A 16315-nucleotide genomic window follows, 5' to 3' on the forward strand; every position below is an offset into this window, starting at 1 on the left:
GTCCCGTTATCCGAGATGAGGATGTGGGGTATGCCAAATCGGCACACTATGTTCTTTCAGACGAAATCCAATGCCTTCGAGCTCGTTATCGTAGCTAATGGTTCAGCTTCCACCCACTTCGTAAAGTAGTCCACGGCAACGATTAGGAATTTCATTTGCCGAGGAGCTTGAGGAAGTGGTCCCACTATGTCTATGCCCCATTGCATGAAAGGCCAAGGGCTTTGCATAGTGGATAGATCGGTCTGCGGCATCCTTGGGATATTTGCATGGATTTGGCACTTCGGGCATGTCTTGACGAGCTGCACTGCTTCTTGTACCAAGGTTGGCCAATAATATCCCCATCTTAGAACTTTTTTAGCTAAAGCTCTAGCTCCGATGTGGCTGCCGCACGATCCTTCATGAACTTCTCTGAGGATGTAGTCCGTCTCTTCTGGTCCTACGCACCGCAATAACGGCTGGAGGTAAGACTTTCTAAAGAGGACTCCTTCATGAAGTTCGTACCGAAGTGCTCGGCACGTGATCTTCCGAGCTTCTCTCTTATCCTCGGGCAATTGTCCTTGATCCAGATACTGCAAGATCGGCGTCATCCAGTTCGGCGAGCTGGATACTGAATGTACCTCGGCTTCATCAATGCTTCGATGTATTAATTCTTCCGCCTTTGAGCTCGGATCTGAAGCCAACTTACTTAAGGTATCTGCTCGGCTATTTTCCGCTCTGGGAACGCGGATTATCCGAAAATAGGAGAAACTTCGGCTGATGCTTTGCGCTTTGTCCAAATACTTCTTCATTCTCTCGTCACGAGCTTTACTTGTACCCAACATGTGATTTACTATGACTTGTGAATCACAATGGACTTTGAGAGATTTGACGAGCAGACTTTGCGCTAACTGGAGTCCGGCCAGGAGGGCTTCGTACTCGGCTTCATTATTAGTAGTGGGGAATAGGAACCGAAGTGAGTAGGTTACCTCGTGTCCGTCGGGAGCGACGAGTAAAATACCAGCTCCATTTCCCATCTTGTTTGAAGCTCCATCTACGAATCCGCTCCAGCAGTCTGGCGGCTCTACTTCGGATTCCAAGGGCTGTGCTAGTTCGGCATTGGTAGAATTTTTCTGTTCGGCAATGACAGGGATTGCTTGATCGGACTTGGCCTCTGCAAGAAAATCTGCCAAGGCTTGTCCCTTGATGGCTTTCCGAGGTAGGTACTCGATTGAGTGTTCTCCCAGCTCTATGGCCCATTTGGCGATTCTGCCTGATGCTTCTGGCTTGGTCAAAACTTGCCGAAGAGGCAGATCGGTTAAGACGCATACCTTGTGAGTATAGAAGTATGGCCGCAGTCTCCTTGCTGCATTTACTAACGCCAGAGCAATTTTTTCCAGAGGTTGATACCTTGTTTCTGGACCTCTTAATGCTCGGCTTGTAAAGTAGATGGGAAACTGCTTTAGGCCTTCTTCTCGTACAAGCACCGCGCTAATGGTTTGATCGGATGCCGCTAAGTATAAGAAAATCACTTCGGCATCTGTTGGAGCAGAGAGAATTGGAAGCTCGACTAAATAACTTTTGAGCTCGTCAAAAGCCTTTTTCTGCTCTATGACTTCAGAGACGATTTAGTCTTCTCGGCAGGGAGAGCGTCAATAGTTAGGATTACTCCATCATATTGCGGCTCGTTATCGTCTTCGGGATCCTGTTGCCTTTTCGGATCCTGAGGAGCGCAGTTCGCACTTCCCTGCTTTTTGTTTCTTTTCGGCTGCTTGCTTTGGTATTTTTTTAATGTCCCTGCTTTCACAAGGGCGTCAATACCTGCAGCCAAATGTCGGCACTCCTCGGTATCGTGACCGTAGTCTTGATGAAAGGAGCAATATTGATCCTGAGGTCGGCGCGCGGCCGATTTCGTCATCCGCCTTGGTTTTTCGAACATATCGGAATGCAGTTCGAAAATTTCCGCTCTTGACTTGTTTAAGGGTACGAACTGAGCGGGCGGCTTCTCAGGATTGAGACGTGGCCCCAATCTGCCTTGTACCGGTGCCCTTTGAATTCTTTCAAAAGGAGTTCGGCGAGGAAACCTCTGATCGCTATGATCGGGCTTCTTTTCGTCTCCTCTAGATGAGCTGTCTAAAGACCGTTTTCGACGGTCTGCCTCATCGGCACGGGAGAACTGGTCCGCAATGTCCCACATCTCTTGAGCTGTTTGCGGACTGCATTCCACGAGCTTTCTGTAGAGAGCTCCGGGCAGGATTCCATTTTGGAATGCCGAAATGACAAGTAGATCGTTGAGATCATCTACTTGTAGGCATTCCTTGTGGAATCTCGTCATGAAGTCGCTGATCTTTTCGTCGCAACCTTGACGTATAGAAAGCAGCTGAGCCGAAGTGCTTCGGGCTTCCGCTTTCTGAAAGAACCTCCTGTGGAAAGCATCCATTAGATCTCGGTAGGATCTAATGCTGCCTTGAGGAAGGCTGTCGAACCACCTTCTGGCGTTCCCGATGAGCAGCTCGGGGAACAGCTTGCACATGTGGACCTCATTGAGACCCTGGTTCGCCATATTATACTGATAGCGTCCCAAGAAGTCATGAGGATCCACTAGCCCGTCATAAGTCATTGACGGTGTCCGGTAGTTCCGCGGCAAAGGAGTTCGGGTGATATCGTCCGAGAATGGAGTCTTTAATGCTCCGTACATGGCGAACCCGACATCTCTTCGGTACGGAGGAGATGGAGTTCTCCTGTGGTTCCGGTACCGAGGAGGAACATGTCGGGGTTGAGGATTCTTTCTCCTGGAAGACACGTCACTACTGCGGTAGTGACTTTCATGTCTGGATGAGGAGGGAGAGTCCGCCATTGTCTTCTCCGGCTGCTGGCTCTTCTGCAGGAAGGTTAAGAACTCCTCCTGCTTCTCGGCCAAGAACAGCTTGACAGCTTCATTTAAATCGGGCTGCTGGGAAGACTCGGTGCGATCTCTCCTGGAGTGGCTTGTTCCTTCTTCGTGAGAACCGGAGGTAGATGTCTCCCGAGGCCGTTTTTCAGACCTGCGAGCTGGACTAGCTTCCTCACGGTTATCACGAACGGTATTACGGGTAGTGTGTGATCTGGTATGCATTTTTCTGGGGTGGAAAAAGGGTCAAAAATTCGCTTATCACAAATTTGGTTCTCTGTTTCCCACAGACGGCGCCAGTGATGAATCGGCGAATTTCTGGTGGTGATGAATGCAGGAAAATGGCAGATCACGACACAATGAATTTACGTGGTTCGATTTACTGAGGTAAATCTACGTCCACGGGAAGAAAAGAGGGCAGAGTTGTATTTCTTGATCTGTTTTCTACAGCTTACAATACAGACTTGCTATTTTGTATTTTATCTCTAGAGATCGAGAGAATGTCTTTTGAAGCTAACCCTATCTATCTGATCTAGGTTCTATTTATACATTAAACCAAGATCGTGGCATGCAGCCATTTACTAGGTAGTGGATGTCGTGGAGATCGTGGCGATCTTGCATGGGTCCACTATCCTGCATGAGTTAATGACTGCTTGACACCACTAAATAGGTCGTGGGTGTAGTGGAGGTGGAAATCCTGCATGAGTCCACTATCTCCTAGTTCGGTCGAATACTGAGACCGAACTGCTGAATTATTGCCGAGCAGCTTTTGCCGATCTGAGAGTAGAGCTTGATGCCGACCTGAGAGCAGAGTTTGATTGGTTGGCTTTTACCGAGCTGTAGGCTGGGGCCGAACTCTTTGGTTGTGCCGAACTGAACTCTTTAGTCATGCCGGACTGATACTCTTTGGTTGTGCCGAACTGAACTCTTTCTTGGGCCTTACTGCTGTTGGGCTTGTTTAGTACGTACTCCATCAATGTTTTATATAGGGACAATAAATTAATTTTTAAGCGAGGGTAACATTAAGGTATGAAAAGACTAGTCATTTATTCATGTCGAGATGGGACACTATTTGTATTTGTGAAGGTGTACTTGCTTTAACATTTAAGTGCTTAATACAGATTGTTGGTCCAACATCAGACATTTTTCCTATTCTTGTTATAAAGTGGTCATGTCCCAGTGGCCTTTCATCAAGAAAGATTCGCATTCACTCACGTACTACAAACTATGTCTATATTTCCATTACACTTCCTACATTCATCCACATTTCACTACAAAAAGCACCCGGATTAACAACCGAAATATCTATCGGAAACTAACAAAAATCCGTAGGTCAACAGTATTACCGATGCTACCAACAAATTATTTTTAATATGTATATGTTATAGATTATAAAAAATAAAAATTTAATAAAGTCTACCTACGTTGTGAAATGCGCACTATGATAACTGAGACAAAGATGATAGCACTCAATTTTAAGACCATATAGTAATTTTCCAAAATTAAATATTGTATTATACGGCAATAGGGTCCAAATGAATAGTTGATCGAGGACCTCTGAAAATATTGTCGGCAATATAAGTCTCTTAAAAGTGAAAATTGACCTTACTATGAAAAGAAAATAAATAAATAACAATGAGTTATATCTCAAGAAAATGACTTAATTCACTTTTGTCTTTGCAAGCATGGGGACATTTTGAACTATTTTACCAGTAAATACCGTAGTTGCAGTTTCAATTCATTTGGTCACAATTTATAAATAGTCCGCTAACTTTTGTGAGAGTACTTGAAACAAATAATTTAGCCTCAAATTTATAGATACGGATACTATCAGAACGGCACATGTATATTTAATTTAAATAACAAAAGGAAATTTGAAAAATAGATACACCCTTTACTATAATATGTAAATAATTTATATGCAGTGTGCTATTACTAATAAACTTCAGTTAATTACAAGACTGAGGTTGAAAACAAGATAAATTAATGTGACACTTAGCTGCTATATATAGCGCATTTTTTATAGAGTAGATAACTCAGTAAGAGATGAAATTTTATGAACAAAAATGTGAATTCCACTCGGACCAAGTGTGTCTTTTGGACAAGGTGAAATGAGTTCCACTCGGACCAAGTGAATTATGAAATGAATCCCACCTGGGACAGAGTGAACTCTCTGTAATATTAGCAGTTGGACACAGTGGCAGACACAGTAAGGAGGGAGGAAGGGCTTAAGCCCCTCCGAACAACTCTTTTTTGTGTTTTTTTTCTACTTCAATTTTTGGAAAATATTTTGTATACACTCTTCAGCCCTTCCCAAGTTTATATTATTGAAGAGTAAATCATCAAAATTGAAATGATAGAAGGGGCTGAACTTTGGAATCAAAAAATTGCATAGGTGAAATTACAGAGATGAAAATGGCTCCTTGTTTGAAGGAAGAAGGAGACGTCCTTTTTAAAAAAAAATTAATAAGTGGAGTAATATAATATTATTTTATTCTAAAAGTTTCCTCGTGAATAGTGTAGAATATGTGGACTAGTTGAGCTATAATAATTAATAACTACTCTGTTAATATATTCACACATAGATTAAAAGTACAATCAATTCATAAATTTAATTTCAAAACATTTTTTTTGTAATAATAGTGCTGCTATTAAAATGTTAACTGTGTTCAATTTCCATGTAGGTAATGTAATAATTCTAAATTGATAATATAGCTTTTAGTACTATACCATTAATCATTCTGAAAGTATATACAATGTACCAAAATTTCAATTTAGTAGTCAAATTTTTATTGTTAATAGTTACATCAATGATAGGCTATAGTAATAATTTACTAGTAATTGATATTTACTCTATTGAATATCTTATAACCTTGTGTCTAATAGAACATTTCATTATTTATTTGCAATAGTAATTTACAAAAAATTGATAAGTCTAATTATAATAATATACATTAAAACTTTAATTTTCTTTAGATAAATTGTCCAACTATTATTTGATTTGAGTTTAAGATGTTAGAATTGGAGTTTGGTTCAAATTAGATTCATATATTTTTCTATCTTTTTTTATATATATATTTGCAACATAGTAATATATTGATTTATGCATTATAATAATTTTTTTTATAAATTTTTTTTATCATTTTTATAGTTGTATTTGTGATTTTTTTAATATATTATTAATTTTTATTATATTTAGTTTTTATTTATTGAATATAGTATATATATATATATATATATATATAGGGTATAATGCAGCCCCTACCAATAATATTTTCTGCGTCCACCACTGGTTGGACATCCTACTCGGGCTGAGTGGAAAATGGTATGAATTCCACTCGGGTTAAATAAACTATCTATATTGGTTAGCCTCGGGCCTATTGGAGGTTGGCATATAACTCGGATCGAGTAAACTTTCCTTATTACTGTGCTTGGTTTTACTTGGACCGAGTAGATTTATTAACTCTAATTTTTTTTTTAATTTTTTTTTCCTCAAACACCATCACGGCGGGGGTTAAGATTTATTAACTCTAATTCAATGTTCGTTTCTTCATCCTTTTTAGCCCTTCCACTTGTGTTCTTAGCACATCTTTAACAAACTCGTTAAACTCCAAATAGTTGGAAACAAAGGATATCGAGTTATAAAACTCAACTGAATATTACGCGAATCAAACAATCAATATAACCTATACAAATACTAGTTTAATGATATCAATTTTATCAACGTTACACACATCAAACGACCAATCTAACTTATACTAATGATATCCATTTCATCAAAAGTCTTTTGATTTTAGACCTATTATTTGAACTTCAAACTATAATTGCTATGAAATTTTTTATTGTATTTTTTAAATAATATTATTACATAAAACAAATGTCATTTAGGCACTATAATATTTGAAAGAAAATTTCCTCACTGGATTAATTGAAAGAAATTATATCATTTTCTAAGTATTATTGCACAAAATGACTAGCTATGTCAGTTAAATTACACAGTGACATCTAAAAGTCATAGCAAAATTTCGTCGAGCGAAAATATAGACGAGGAGATTTTTTTCAAACGAAGCTAATAGTTTGGAATTCAAATAAATGTTTCTTGTAATTCTACAAGAGTAGAAGTGGTGATATTTTCAAATTAATTAAATATTATAGTAATACGCAATTTAATTTGAAGTAGATTAGCATGAGTAATATTGGTGTCCAGTGTAATTCCTTTATCCTTTAACTCTATTCAAGAGTTATGTAAATTGAAATCTCAAATTTCCTTTATTAGGACATATCAGAGGCCAAACATAGCCTATGTAGCAGTTGTTAGGCAGACCTGTGTAACGTGAAAAGGCTAGTTATACAATGCAGATTGAATACGACACACCTACACTAAACTCAAGAAAATATCACACACACACCCACAAATATATCTGTGTGTATATTCATTCTATTTCTATCTCAATATATATTTTTCAGATAAATCATTCCATCATAATTACAGTGGGACATATTCATGTAACTAAATATTTTCGCTTATACGGATGACTTGTGCTACTGTTATTACTCACTACCTAGAAATTAAATTCCTCAACTAATCTCGATTTTGTATTAATTATTTTTTATTATGTAATCAAATTTTCTGGTGATAATAATTTTTATATGTACTTTGTAGTAACACAATCCTAAATCATACTGGTGAAATTATATTCTAGTCGATGCACTTGAAAGTCCTTTATATGAAAATTACCTAAATTACCAAGATGATTCTATGTATAAATTACCAAATTTTTAATACATTTTTATTTTGCTAGAATCTTTTTGTAGTGTAGAAACTAGAGATAATTTACATGCTAGGTTTTTTTATTGGAGGAGAAATTTTGAAATTTGAATCATATACCTAGTTGTTTAGAGTTAGAGATTAAATTTGAATCATATACCTAGTTGTTTAGAGTTAGAGATTTTGCATCGCTTGGATGTTCCATCAAGAACTAATAACTTCTATACATAGTATGCATAGGGATTTTCAAATAAAAATATTTTTATAGCTAGACAGCTGAAAATCCTCATTCTTGTCATGGTGATGACTGATGATCTTGTCTCATCTATATATTCTTGGATAACTCTCCCCCATATAAGGCCTTTAAAGATATGAATGGTCCATTTCTACATGTTATCAGAACATGCCCAAATCAATGTGGATCTCTTTATCTGCGCTTGTGGAAATCTGATGTGCATTCCAGCCCACACGTGAACTCCTTATTCTTGTCGCACATCGACTTGGTGATAATCATGTCACATCTATATATCCTTGGATAACCTTCTCTCTTATAAAGTTTTTCAAGGGTGAGTGACTCATTTCTCTCCAGTATCAATTGCATTGAATGTATACAATAAGTGCAATGGAAATTATATATTCAGTATATTCATGTCATTAATTATAGTGCAAAAGTTTAATGCATGTGGCTTATGGGTTGAATGCAAACCATTTAAGTTTTGATTTAAAAAAGATTTAAATATGCAGAGAGAGGGTGAGTGTGTGTAGAAATTAAAGGAGCTAGGCGAGTGGAGGAAGGAGAAGAGACAGAAAGGAGAGGGTGAAATAAGAATGGGTGCAGAGAAGATTCGAAAAGGGACAGCACAGTAATTGTGATAGCATCTAAATGTGTAAAATGGTTGTATCATATGTCATATAGCATCAAGGAAAGGACAATCATATTATGGGCATCAAAAACCACCCTCTCTTTATCACAACCTTGATTTCCCCTATGTTATGTCACTACGATTCTCTATCCTCCTCAATTCTCCTTCTTTCATCACAATTTACTCAATCTATCAATCCTATACTACCCAATTCATTCTTTTCTTCTTTTTTCTTTATTTTTATTTTGTTATAATCAATATATTACCTTTACTTCATTGCAATGGATTGTGTCGATTATTTACAAGCTAGCTAGAAGAAATTTATAAATGTAAAAAATAACCACTCCATCTATCCCATGTAGTTTTTATACTTGTCATCTTCAAGTGAATGAATATCTTGGTGTTTCTCATTTTTTCCTAAAGAAGAAATTCAGTGATCATTGAACAACAAACGTACAATCAACACAAAGAAAAGGGATAACTTAGTCTTTGTGAATAAAAAATCGATGTACAAAATCAGGTCAATATATAGCGGCTAAGAGTCGAGGGCTGTAAATTTCTAGTGATGGTGCATGATTGAAGGTTGGGAAGTCTTGGTTTTTACTGCTGGGATATTCTTTGTTCATATAATTACTCGAAACTTGTTTTGTAGTTTGGCAAGAACATTTTCTGAAATAATATTGAGTACGTCTTTTAAATGTTGGAAAATATACAAGATTTGAAATATTGCGGATTTTATTTGCGTCACTAACACCATATTTTTTTAATGAATGATTTTTATATGAAACCCTTTAAAAGGGAAATCTGAACTTAAAAGATTTTAATTTGGCATTAATAGTAACCAATAAATTAAAAAATCAAATGAAATGTATCAATGCAGTTGATTATGTTCATCAAGTTTCAATTTTGAATTAATTTTTTATGTTCTTCGATACAAGAATTCAAATACCGATTTCGTAATCATCCAATTTAACTACGTACTCCATTAATTACGAATTAAAAGTTCAACTACGAAAGTTAGGTTAAATTCATTTATTTTGTAACAATATAATGCGGCTAATTTTATAATCATCTCTCTAAAATGATTAAACTAAAATGCAGAGTTTTGTAATCAAATTTGGACATACATAACTATTAACATTTATCTATTTTTATCATACTTTTAGGAATATCAAAATATACTACTTATACTATAAAGTATATGCGTTTTGTATTTCAAATATTGATCTAAAAAATGCATTAGAAGTCTAGAGTAGATGTGTAACTATATGTAACATAAATTATAGGAGTAGTACTATTTATCCAAATTGTTTTTTTTAGTGTCTACACTTGTAAAATTTGTGATTTGTCGACCCCTGCTGTGGCTATCTCATTCACACACAAGTATTGATCCATCACATAACAGTATGACCTCTCATAAAATACATTGAATTAAAGAAGATCTTGTGTCCACCACTACATCTACGTACATGTGTCTTTTCCCTTCCTATTAATTCGACAATTTCGCACCGACTATGAGAAGGGACAATATAAGACTGGTCTTTAACCCTAGCCAAACTCCTACCCCAACAACATATTCATTTATTGGTATGCAAGAAAAATAAAAAATTTCAATGAAAGACGACAATTAATATACTCCATAAAACACTTGATTAAATCCATATCCAACTGTTCTTAATCCGTCTAATAGATAGCGGTTAATGTCACACAAATTTAGCACTGAATGCGACTATAGCCTATAGTGTATTACCAGATACCTATCCCAAGATTCTAACGAGTCACCTCCCTCTATGGTTGGTTTCAGTCTCATTGAATTCTAAATTTATGATTTTATTGGAGATTCTCTCTCTCTCTCTCTCTCTCTCTCTCTCTCTCTCTCTCTCTCTCTCCCCTTCTACTATTGTCAACAAAGGTAGACCAATCTTCCTCAAATTAGCTTACCACTTTATTTGATTTTATCCAAATTTCAACATACGACAAATTCATACAGCCACATTAACTTTTGATTTTCGTCTCATTTGGAATATTCAAAGCTCATGCTAATTTGCTACTATTTGCAATGAAAGAAGCACAAATTCCATTGCATATCATCATATCATAATACATTAACATCACATAAATTGAGAAGCAAATTAAGTTTGATCAATTCGAGAAAACCCTAACTTTCAATTCTTTAAAGGAAGGAATTCGAAAAACTGGAAAGGGGCAGCAATATTATTGAGGGAAACAGCATCCCGAATATCCTCGTGGCGGTGGCAGTCGGTGTCGCTCTGAAGGGGGAAGAGCTGGAGGGTCTGTGCGTCGGCGGCGGAGGAGGAGTGGTGGTAGGGTTGGAAGAAAATGTTGAAGAAATCTTGAGGGTTGAATTGCATAGTAGCAAGTGCAGAAGGAATAGTGGGAGTGGGGGCGGAAGAGGATGAAGAAGAAGAAGAACAAGACAAATTCATCATCTGCAACGTGGCATTCCTTCTCCGTTGTAGCTCTGCCTCCTCTTCGAACTGTACCCATCCATCATCTGCTTTACATTCTGCCTCTGCCTCTGCCTCTCCCTCTCCACTTTTCTGATAATCATATTTATTGCATGCAAAACTTGCTAAGCGTTAGTCAAACACTAACCTAAATACTAAATACCCATCACACATTCTGACATCCCTAATTGCCTATTTCAGTTAAATGGAGTACTATTAAACACAAATAATAATAATAATAATAATAAAAGGTAAGACAGACCTAACTTATATGGAAAATGTCAAGGGTGAAAGTGTCATTTGAGTTAAGAGATGGTAATATTAGTAGTCCACTACATTGCTTCCAAAAAGTAATGAAGAAGCACAATCCCCAAAACCCTAGAAATATAGTAACAAAATGCAGGCCCCGACAGAAAGGAAGGTATGCAGCTTTTGGATCATTTTCATTTCCCAACAAAAATAGCTTTTGCTGCTTCTTCACTCCTATCCCCTGAAACATAATACTTTTTCCAACCACACAACCTAATTTCCATAATCATGTCATAATTATGAGCTAATTTGTAGTACTCCTACTAACTACCACATTAGTATAAAAAAAATGTTCCTATCATTCAACACCAAATTAAAGCCCTAGCTAGTATCAAGATGAAACTACTTGTAATTTGGTGAAGTCATGAATTTAGCTACTATACTACAAATCATTCGAGAGAGAGAGAGAGGATAGTGATGAACCTGAGCAGCAGCAGAAGCAGCTGTAGTAGAGTGAGTAGGAGATGGCCAGTCCTTGGTGTGTTCAACTTCAAATAGTGTCGTATTCGCTGGTGAGGACAAACAGAAAAACAAAATAAGCAAACAAATCCGAGAATACAAACAAAGCCCCATCGCGGAATCAAGCAATGGATCGCAACTTCTCATGGCAGAATTCCATGCTACCAAACAAAGTGGGGTTTTGGAATCCACAGCAAGGAATAATATACGCATCCCGACAATATTAATTAAAATAATAAATATTCTTTACCTGCCGCTTCTCTCTTCTCTCCGTTTTCCTGATTGCTTTGCACCTGCTCGTCGGGAAATGACTCCAGCTGGCGGCGCCGCTTCTGCCTCTCCCTCGCCTTGTGGTTCTGGAACCAGTAGAACACATTCTTCCCCTCGATCTTCCCGTAGCGCCGGAGCTCCGTCGTGATGTGCTGGATTTGCTCCGCCGACGGCGTCCGCGTCCCCCGCCGGTACAGCTCCTCCAGCGTATGCAGCTGCTCCGGCGTCGGATTCCAACGCGAGCTCACCACCACTTGCTGCGTCGTCAGATCTCTCTTCCCTTGCTCCGCCATTGCTGCTCCCATTATTATTATTAGTACTATTATTCATGAAAATGTATATATAAATATGAATGTGAAAGTGATGACTTGCCGAGATGGTGATTGAGGGCGAAAATGTCGGCGCCATGGATGCGGGAGAGGCAAGAGGCGGGGCGGGGAATGAGGGGTCGGAGTTTGCGGCCGTTGAAGGGGTCTTGGATGGTGTTGAAATCTCCGCCGCCGTCGGTGTATCCCATCATCCACATGATTAATGTGAGTATGATTATCAGATCATACCTTTTTGGAATAACAAAAATGAGAAAACCAGCTTTCCAACTGAAGAATAGTAGTAAAAGAGAGTATGGATGTTTCCTTAGCTTCTCTCGAAAATAAGGGTTTTCGATTAAAGGTGGGAATGAGCTGAAGAGCAGCCGTGGGCAATAAATATAAAAGCTTTTTTATCTGTACGGAGCTGAAACAGTTAAGAGTGAAATTCGAATTGTGGAAGAAAGGAAGTTGACTGGGTTTTGATGAGAGGAAAGGAAATGAAGAGGGCAGTGGCAGTCATAAAAAAGCACAGGGAGAGGATGAATAATTGAATATGAATACGAATATGAATATGATGAAGTAAAGGAGTAAATGATAAAATATCAATAATAAGATTAATAAGAAGGGTGCTCGGAATTCTGGGTATTGAGTTATCGAGAAGCGTGAAGGGAAAGGGACGTGACGATGATGAGGGTTATCATAAGCCTCATCACCTTCTTACAACATCATTTATTGTTCTTCTGCCTGTCTCGTGCCTTTCACACTTATTCTCAATCCGAACTGCCCCTCATCTTTTTTCCTATTATTTCAATTTCAATTCATCATATACTCCCAAATTATATAAGTTTGTGAGTTTTCTGGAATATTTGTATTCTTCATCCTTTTATAAATTACCTCTACATGAACCGCAATTGAGGTGAAGAATTCTCTATAACTACGCACTCATGTGTTTTTGAACGTTGCAAACACATATTTGTGCTTGTCATCCCCTAATTACATCAAAGGCCATCATTTTGTTGCACTTTGAAACTGAAAAGGTTAAGAGAAGAAGTGATTGGTTTATATTGTGTTTTTAGAACTACTCCTATTTTAGTACTCCATGTTTTTGTTTTATTCTCTACCACTTGGTTACAAGTTTGTACTATATTTTTTGTTGAAAAATATGACTCGAAAAGAGATTAAGTATTGATAAACACGGTATTATAATGCATTTTAGGAGTAGTTTTCAAGCTATATGTGCGCGCCTTAGTTAATTCTCGTTCAGTTATTTGCTTGATTAGTTTGGTTTAGTTTTGTAAAATATAAGAGGGTAAAAATGAGTTTGTTCCATTATTTAAAGGCCATCAATATAGTCATGTTCGAAAATTTTCGTGTGGATATCTTACACTTCTCAATCATGTTATTTAGAGAAAGTTATGATAATTTTACCAATAATGTTAGATGCAACAGAGTGTGATATAAACAACCGTGTGTTCATACATGTTGAGCACACAACCATCTGTGAAGAGAGGACTTTAGGCGATTTTGAGAGAATTTAGTGTCTTCAAACATGTTGAAAACACGACCCATCTCCTTAGCCATGGCTTACGATGGACCTTCGGGCATCCGACATTGTTTAAGGGCTAAAATCATCCAAAAAAATTCAAGCTCTTATATGATTTTGTAATTTCATTCTAATTTTTTTCTAGGATTTCCAAACCACTTATAAATACTCCCCCTATCCGCGAATAGGAGTCCCGTTTTTCTATTTTGATCCATCCGTGAATAGGAGTCTCGGTTAATTACCATAAATGGTAAAGAGGCCCCACTATTTACTATCTCATTCCATTAGCATATCATTTAAATATAATACTATATACAAGTGGACCTATATTCCACTATTTTTCTTCCACCCACTTTTTTTAACACTTTTTAAAACACATACCAGAAAGAAATGAGACTCCTATTCACGGATGGAGGGAGTAGTGGTTTTCATTCTTTTGAACCAGTTTTGATTATTATTGATAATATATCTTATATTCAATAGACTAGGGGTATAGCTACCACACAGTGGCGGACACAGTAAGAGCCGATGAGGGGCTATAGCCCCTCCCAACATTTTTTTCTTCTTCTTGTTTTCAGTAACTATTTTTTTGATATTTCCAAAAAAACAATCTTTAGCCCTTGCCAAATCAATGCTAACGAAGATTAAATAGTTGGAGATTGAATGGTAGAAGGGCTTAAATAAATTTACAGATGGAAGAACTACAGATGAATAAGAATCGGTTGCCATGGTGTTGGCGTTTGGGAAGAAGATGACCCAAACTCCCAAAGTAAATAATGAGTATTTAATATAATTTTAAATAGTGTTGTTTTAGTTTTTGAAAGTTGTGTCATGCGTGTCTCACATTGTAAAATTTGTAAGTAGATGATTAATTCATCTTTTTACTCTTTTTCTTTTGAGTTATTATAGTAACAATTTTTAATATTTACTCTATTAATATAAAAATAAAGAATGAAATTATGACAAAAATGCCATGGATTGGATGTGTCATTCATATAGGATAATCTGATTGATTGAAAAAATATTAATTTTTATATATTTTAAGTTTAAGATGTTATGGTTAGAGTTTGTAATTTTAGGATTAGAGTTTGAGGTGTTTCGATTTAAATTTGAATATATTAATTTTTATAATAAAATTTGAGTGGTAGAAGTTAACAAAATGTGGAGTTCAATTACCAAAAGTATAAAAGGATAAATAAGATAATTAGTCTTCGACGAATGGAAATGAAACTAGGAGTATGAGACAGTTATTCACGGACATAAACGTATATACAGTGCAGCCCCTCCCATGTTTTTTTTTTCTGCGTCCGCCACTGATACCACACATATGAATTGTTGACTTTTTTATTTTCAAAAGAACTAAAATTCAAAGATAACGTTATGACAGACTGAAATCCAAAATCTTTTTTTATTTTCAAAAGAACAAAAATTCAAAGATCATGTTTGTGATAGACTGAAATCCAAAATCTTTAACTGTACGATTAGACCAACTCTAGATATATTATTGATGACCCGGTAGAGTGATGCTAAATGGCCATAATGTGGCTGGCCATAAAGAGTTAATTTAGTCCATTTACATGTATAAAAAAATTAGAATTACCGATATAAACTTATATGTGTGTGAATGGACTTGTGAGTTGATACTTATCTTTGAATTCCATTACGTAAAACACATTAATATCACGAATTACTGTATACGTTGAGCAACAATCAAGAAATGACAGTAGTAATAAGTTGAGCAAAAACTACGAAAGAGCAACACTAACATGTTGAGCAACATATAATGAAGATGATATAAAAGTAAAATCAAGTAGTATTAAACCAAAAATTTGAAAAAAAAATCAATTTTTTTATTATTTAATTAATTTATGGCTGGCCATAATGTGGCTGCATAGCATTATTCGACCCGGTAAGTGCAAATACAATCTGTGGCCAAGTGGATAAGTGACAACTTATGGAAGTAGAGGTTTTAAGTTTGATTCCTAACTCTCAAAAGATATTAAGTATATTTTAGAAATAATTTTTCATTTACATAAAAATAAGATTTTTCTTAAATAAGATTTTTATTTACATTAATTAATACTACTATTTTTTAAACAAGAATAATTTTATTTATAATAGTAATATTATAAATTATATTTTTATAAAGTCAAATAAAACTTTTACTCAGAACAAGTCACACTTTCTTTTAAACAAAAACGATAATTCATTAGAAACAGCCTTAAATCTTTAATGAGGGAAAATAAGACTTTATCTGAACTTATTTAGTACTAGTATTTTATTATAACTTGATTTTCTAAAATTTGGAATTACATTGAAGCAAAATCTCATTTACAAATAAATAGTGTTAAAATCTTATTTTATATAAAGAAATATATTTTATGGTAAAAAAATCTTACTGTATTTAATTTTGAAAGTGAATTGTAAAAATAGAGATCTAGACTTTCTTGGTTTCACTTCT

The 16315-nt window shown here is 36.1% G+C and overlaps 1 protein-coding gene across 1 annotated transcript; it reads right to left on the reverse strand.

Annotated features, from left to right (window-relative positions):
- Positions 1-10557: 10557 nt before the first annotated feature.
- Positions 10558-13012, reverse strand: LOC121746541 (WUSCHEL-related homeobox 1-like). Its single transcript, XM_042140423.1, has 4 exons — positions 12376-13012; positions 11984-12298; positions 11698-11783; positions 10558-11058 (listed from the first exon to the last, which is right to left on the reverse strand). Exons 1-4 carry the CDS (start codon positions 12527-12529, stop codon positions 10663-10665), a joined length of 951 nt encoding a protein of 316 aa, XP_041996357.1. The 5' UTR covers positions 12530-13012; the 3' UTR covers positions 10558-10662.
- Positions 13013-16315: the final 3303 nt, after the last annotated feature.

This window comes from Salvia splendens, chromosome 9, assembly GCF_004379255.2.
Source record: "Salvia splendens isolate huo1 chromosome 9, SspV2, whole genome shotgun sequence".
Classification (NCBI taxonomy): Eukaryota; Viridiplantae; Streptophyta; class Magnoliopsida; order Lamiales; family Lamiaceae; genus Salvia; species Salvia splendens.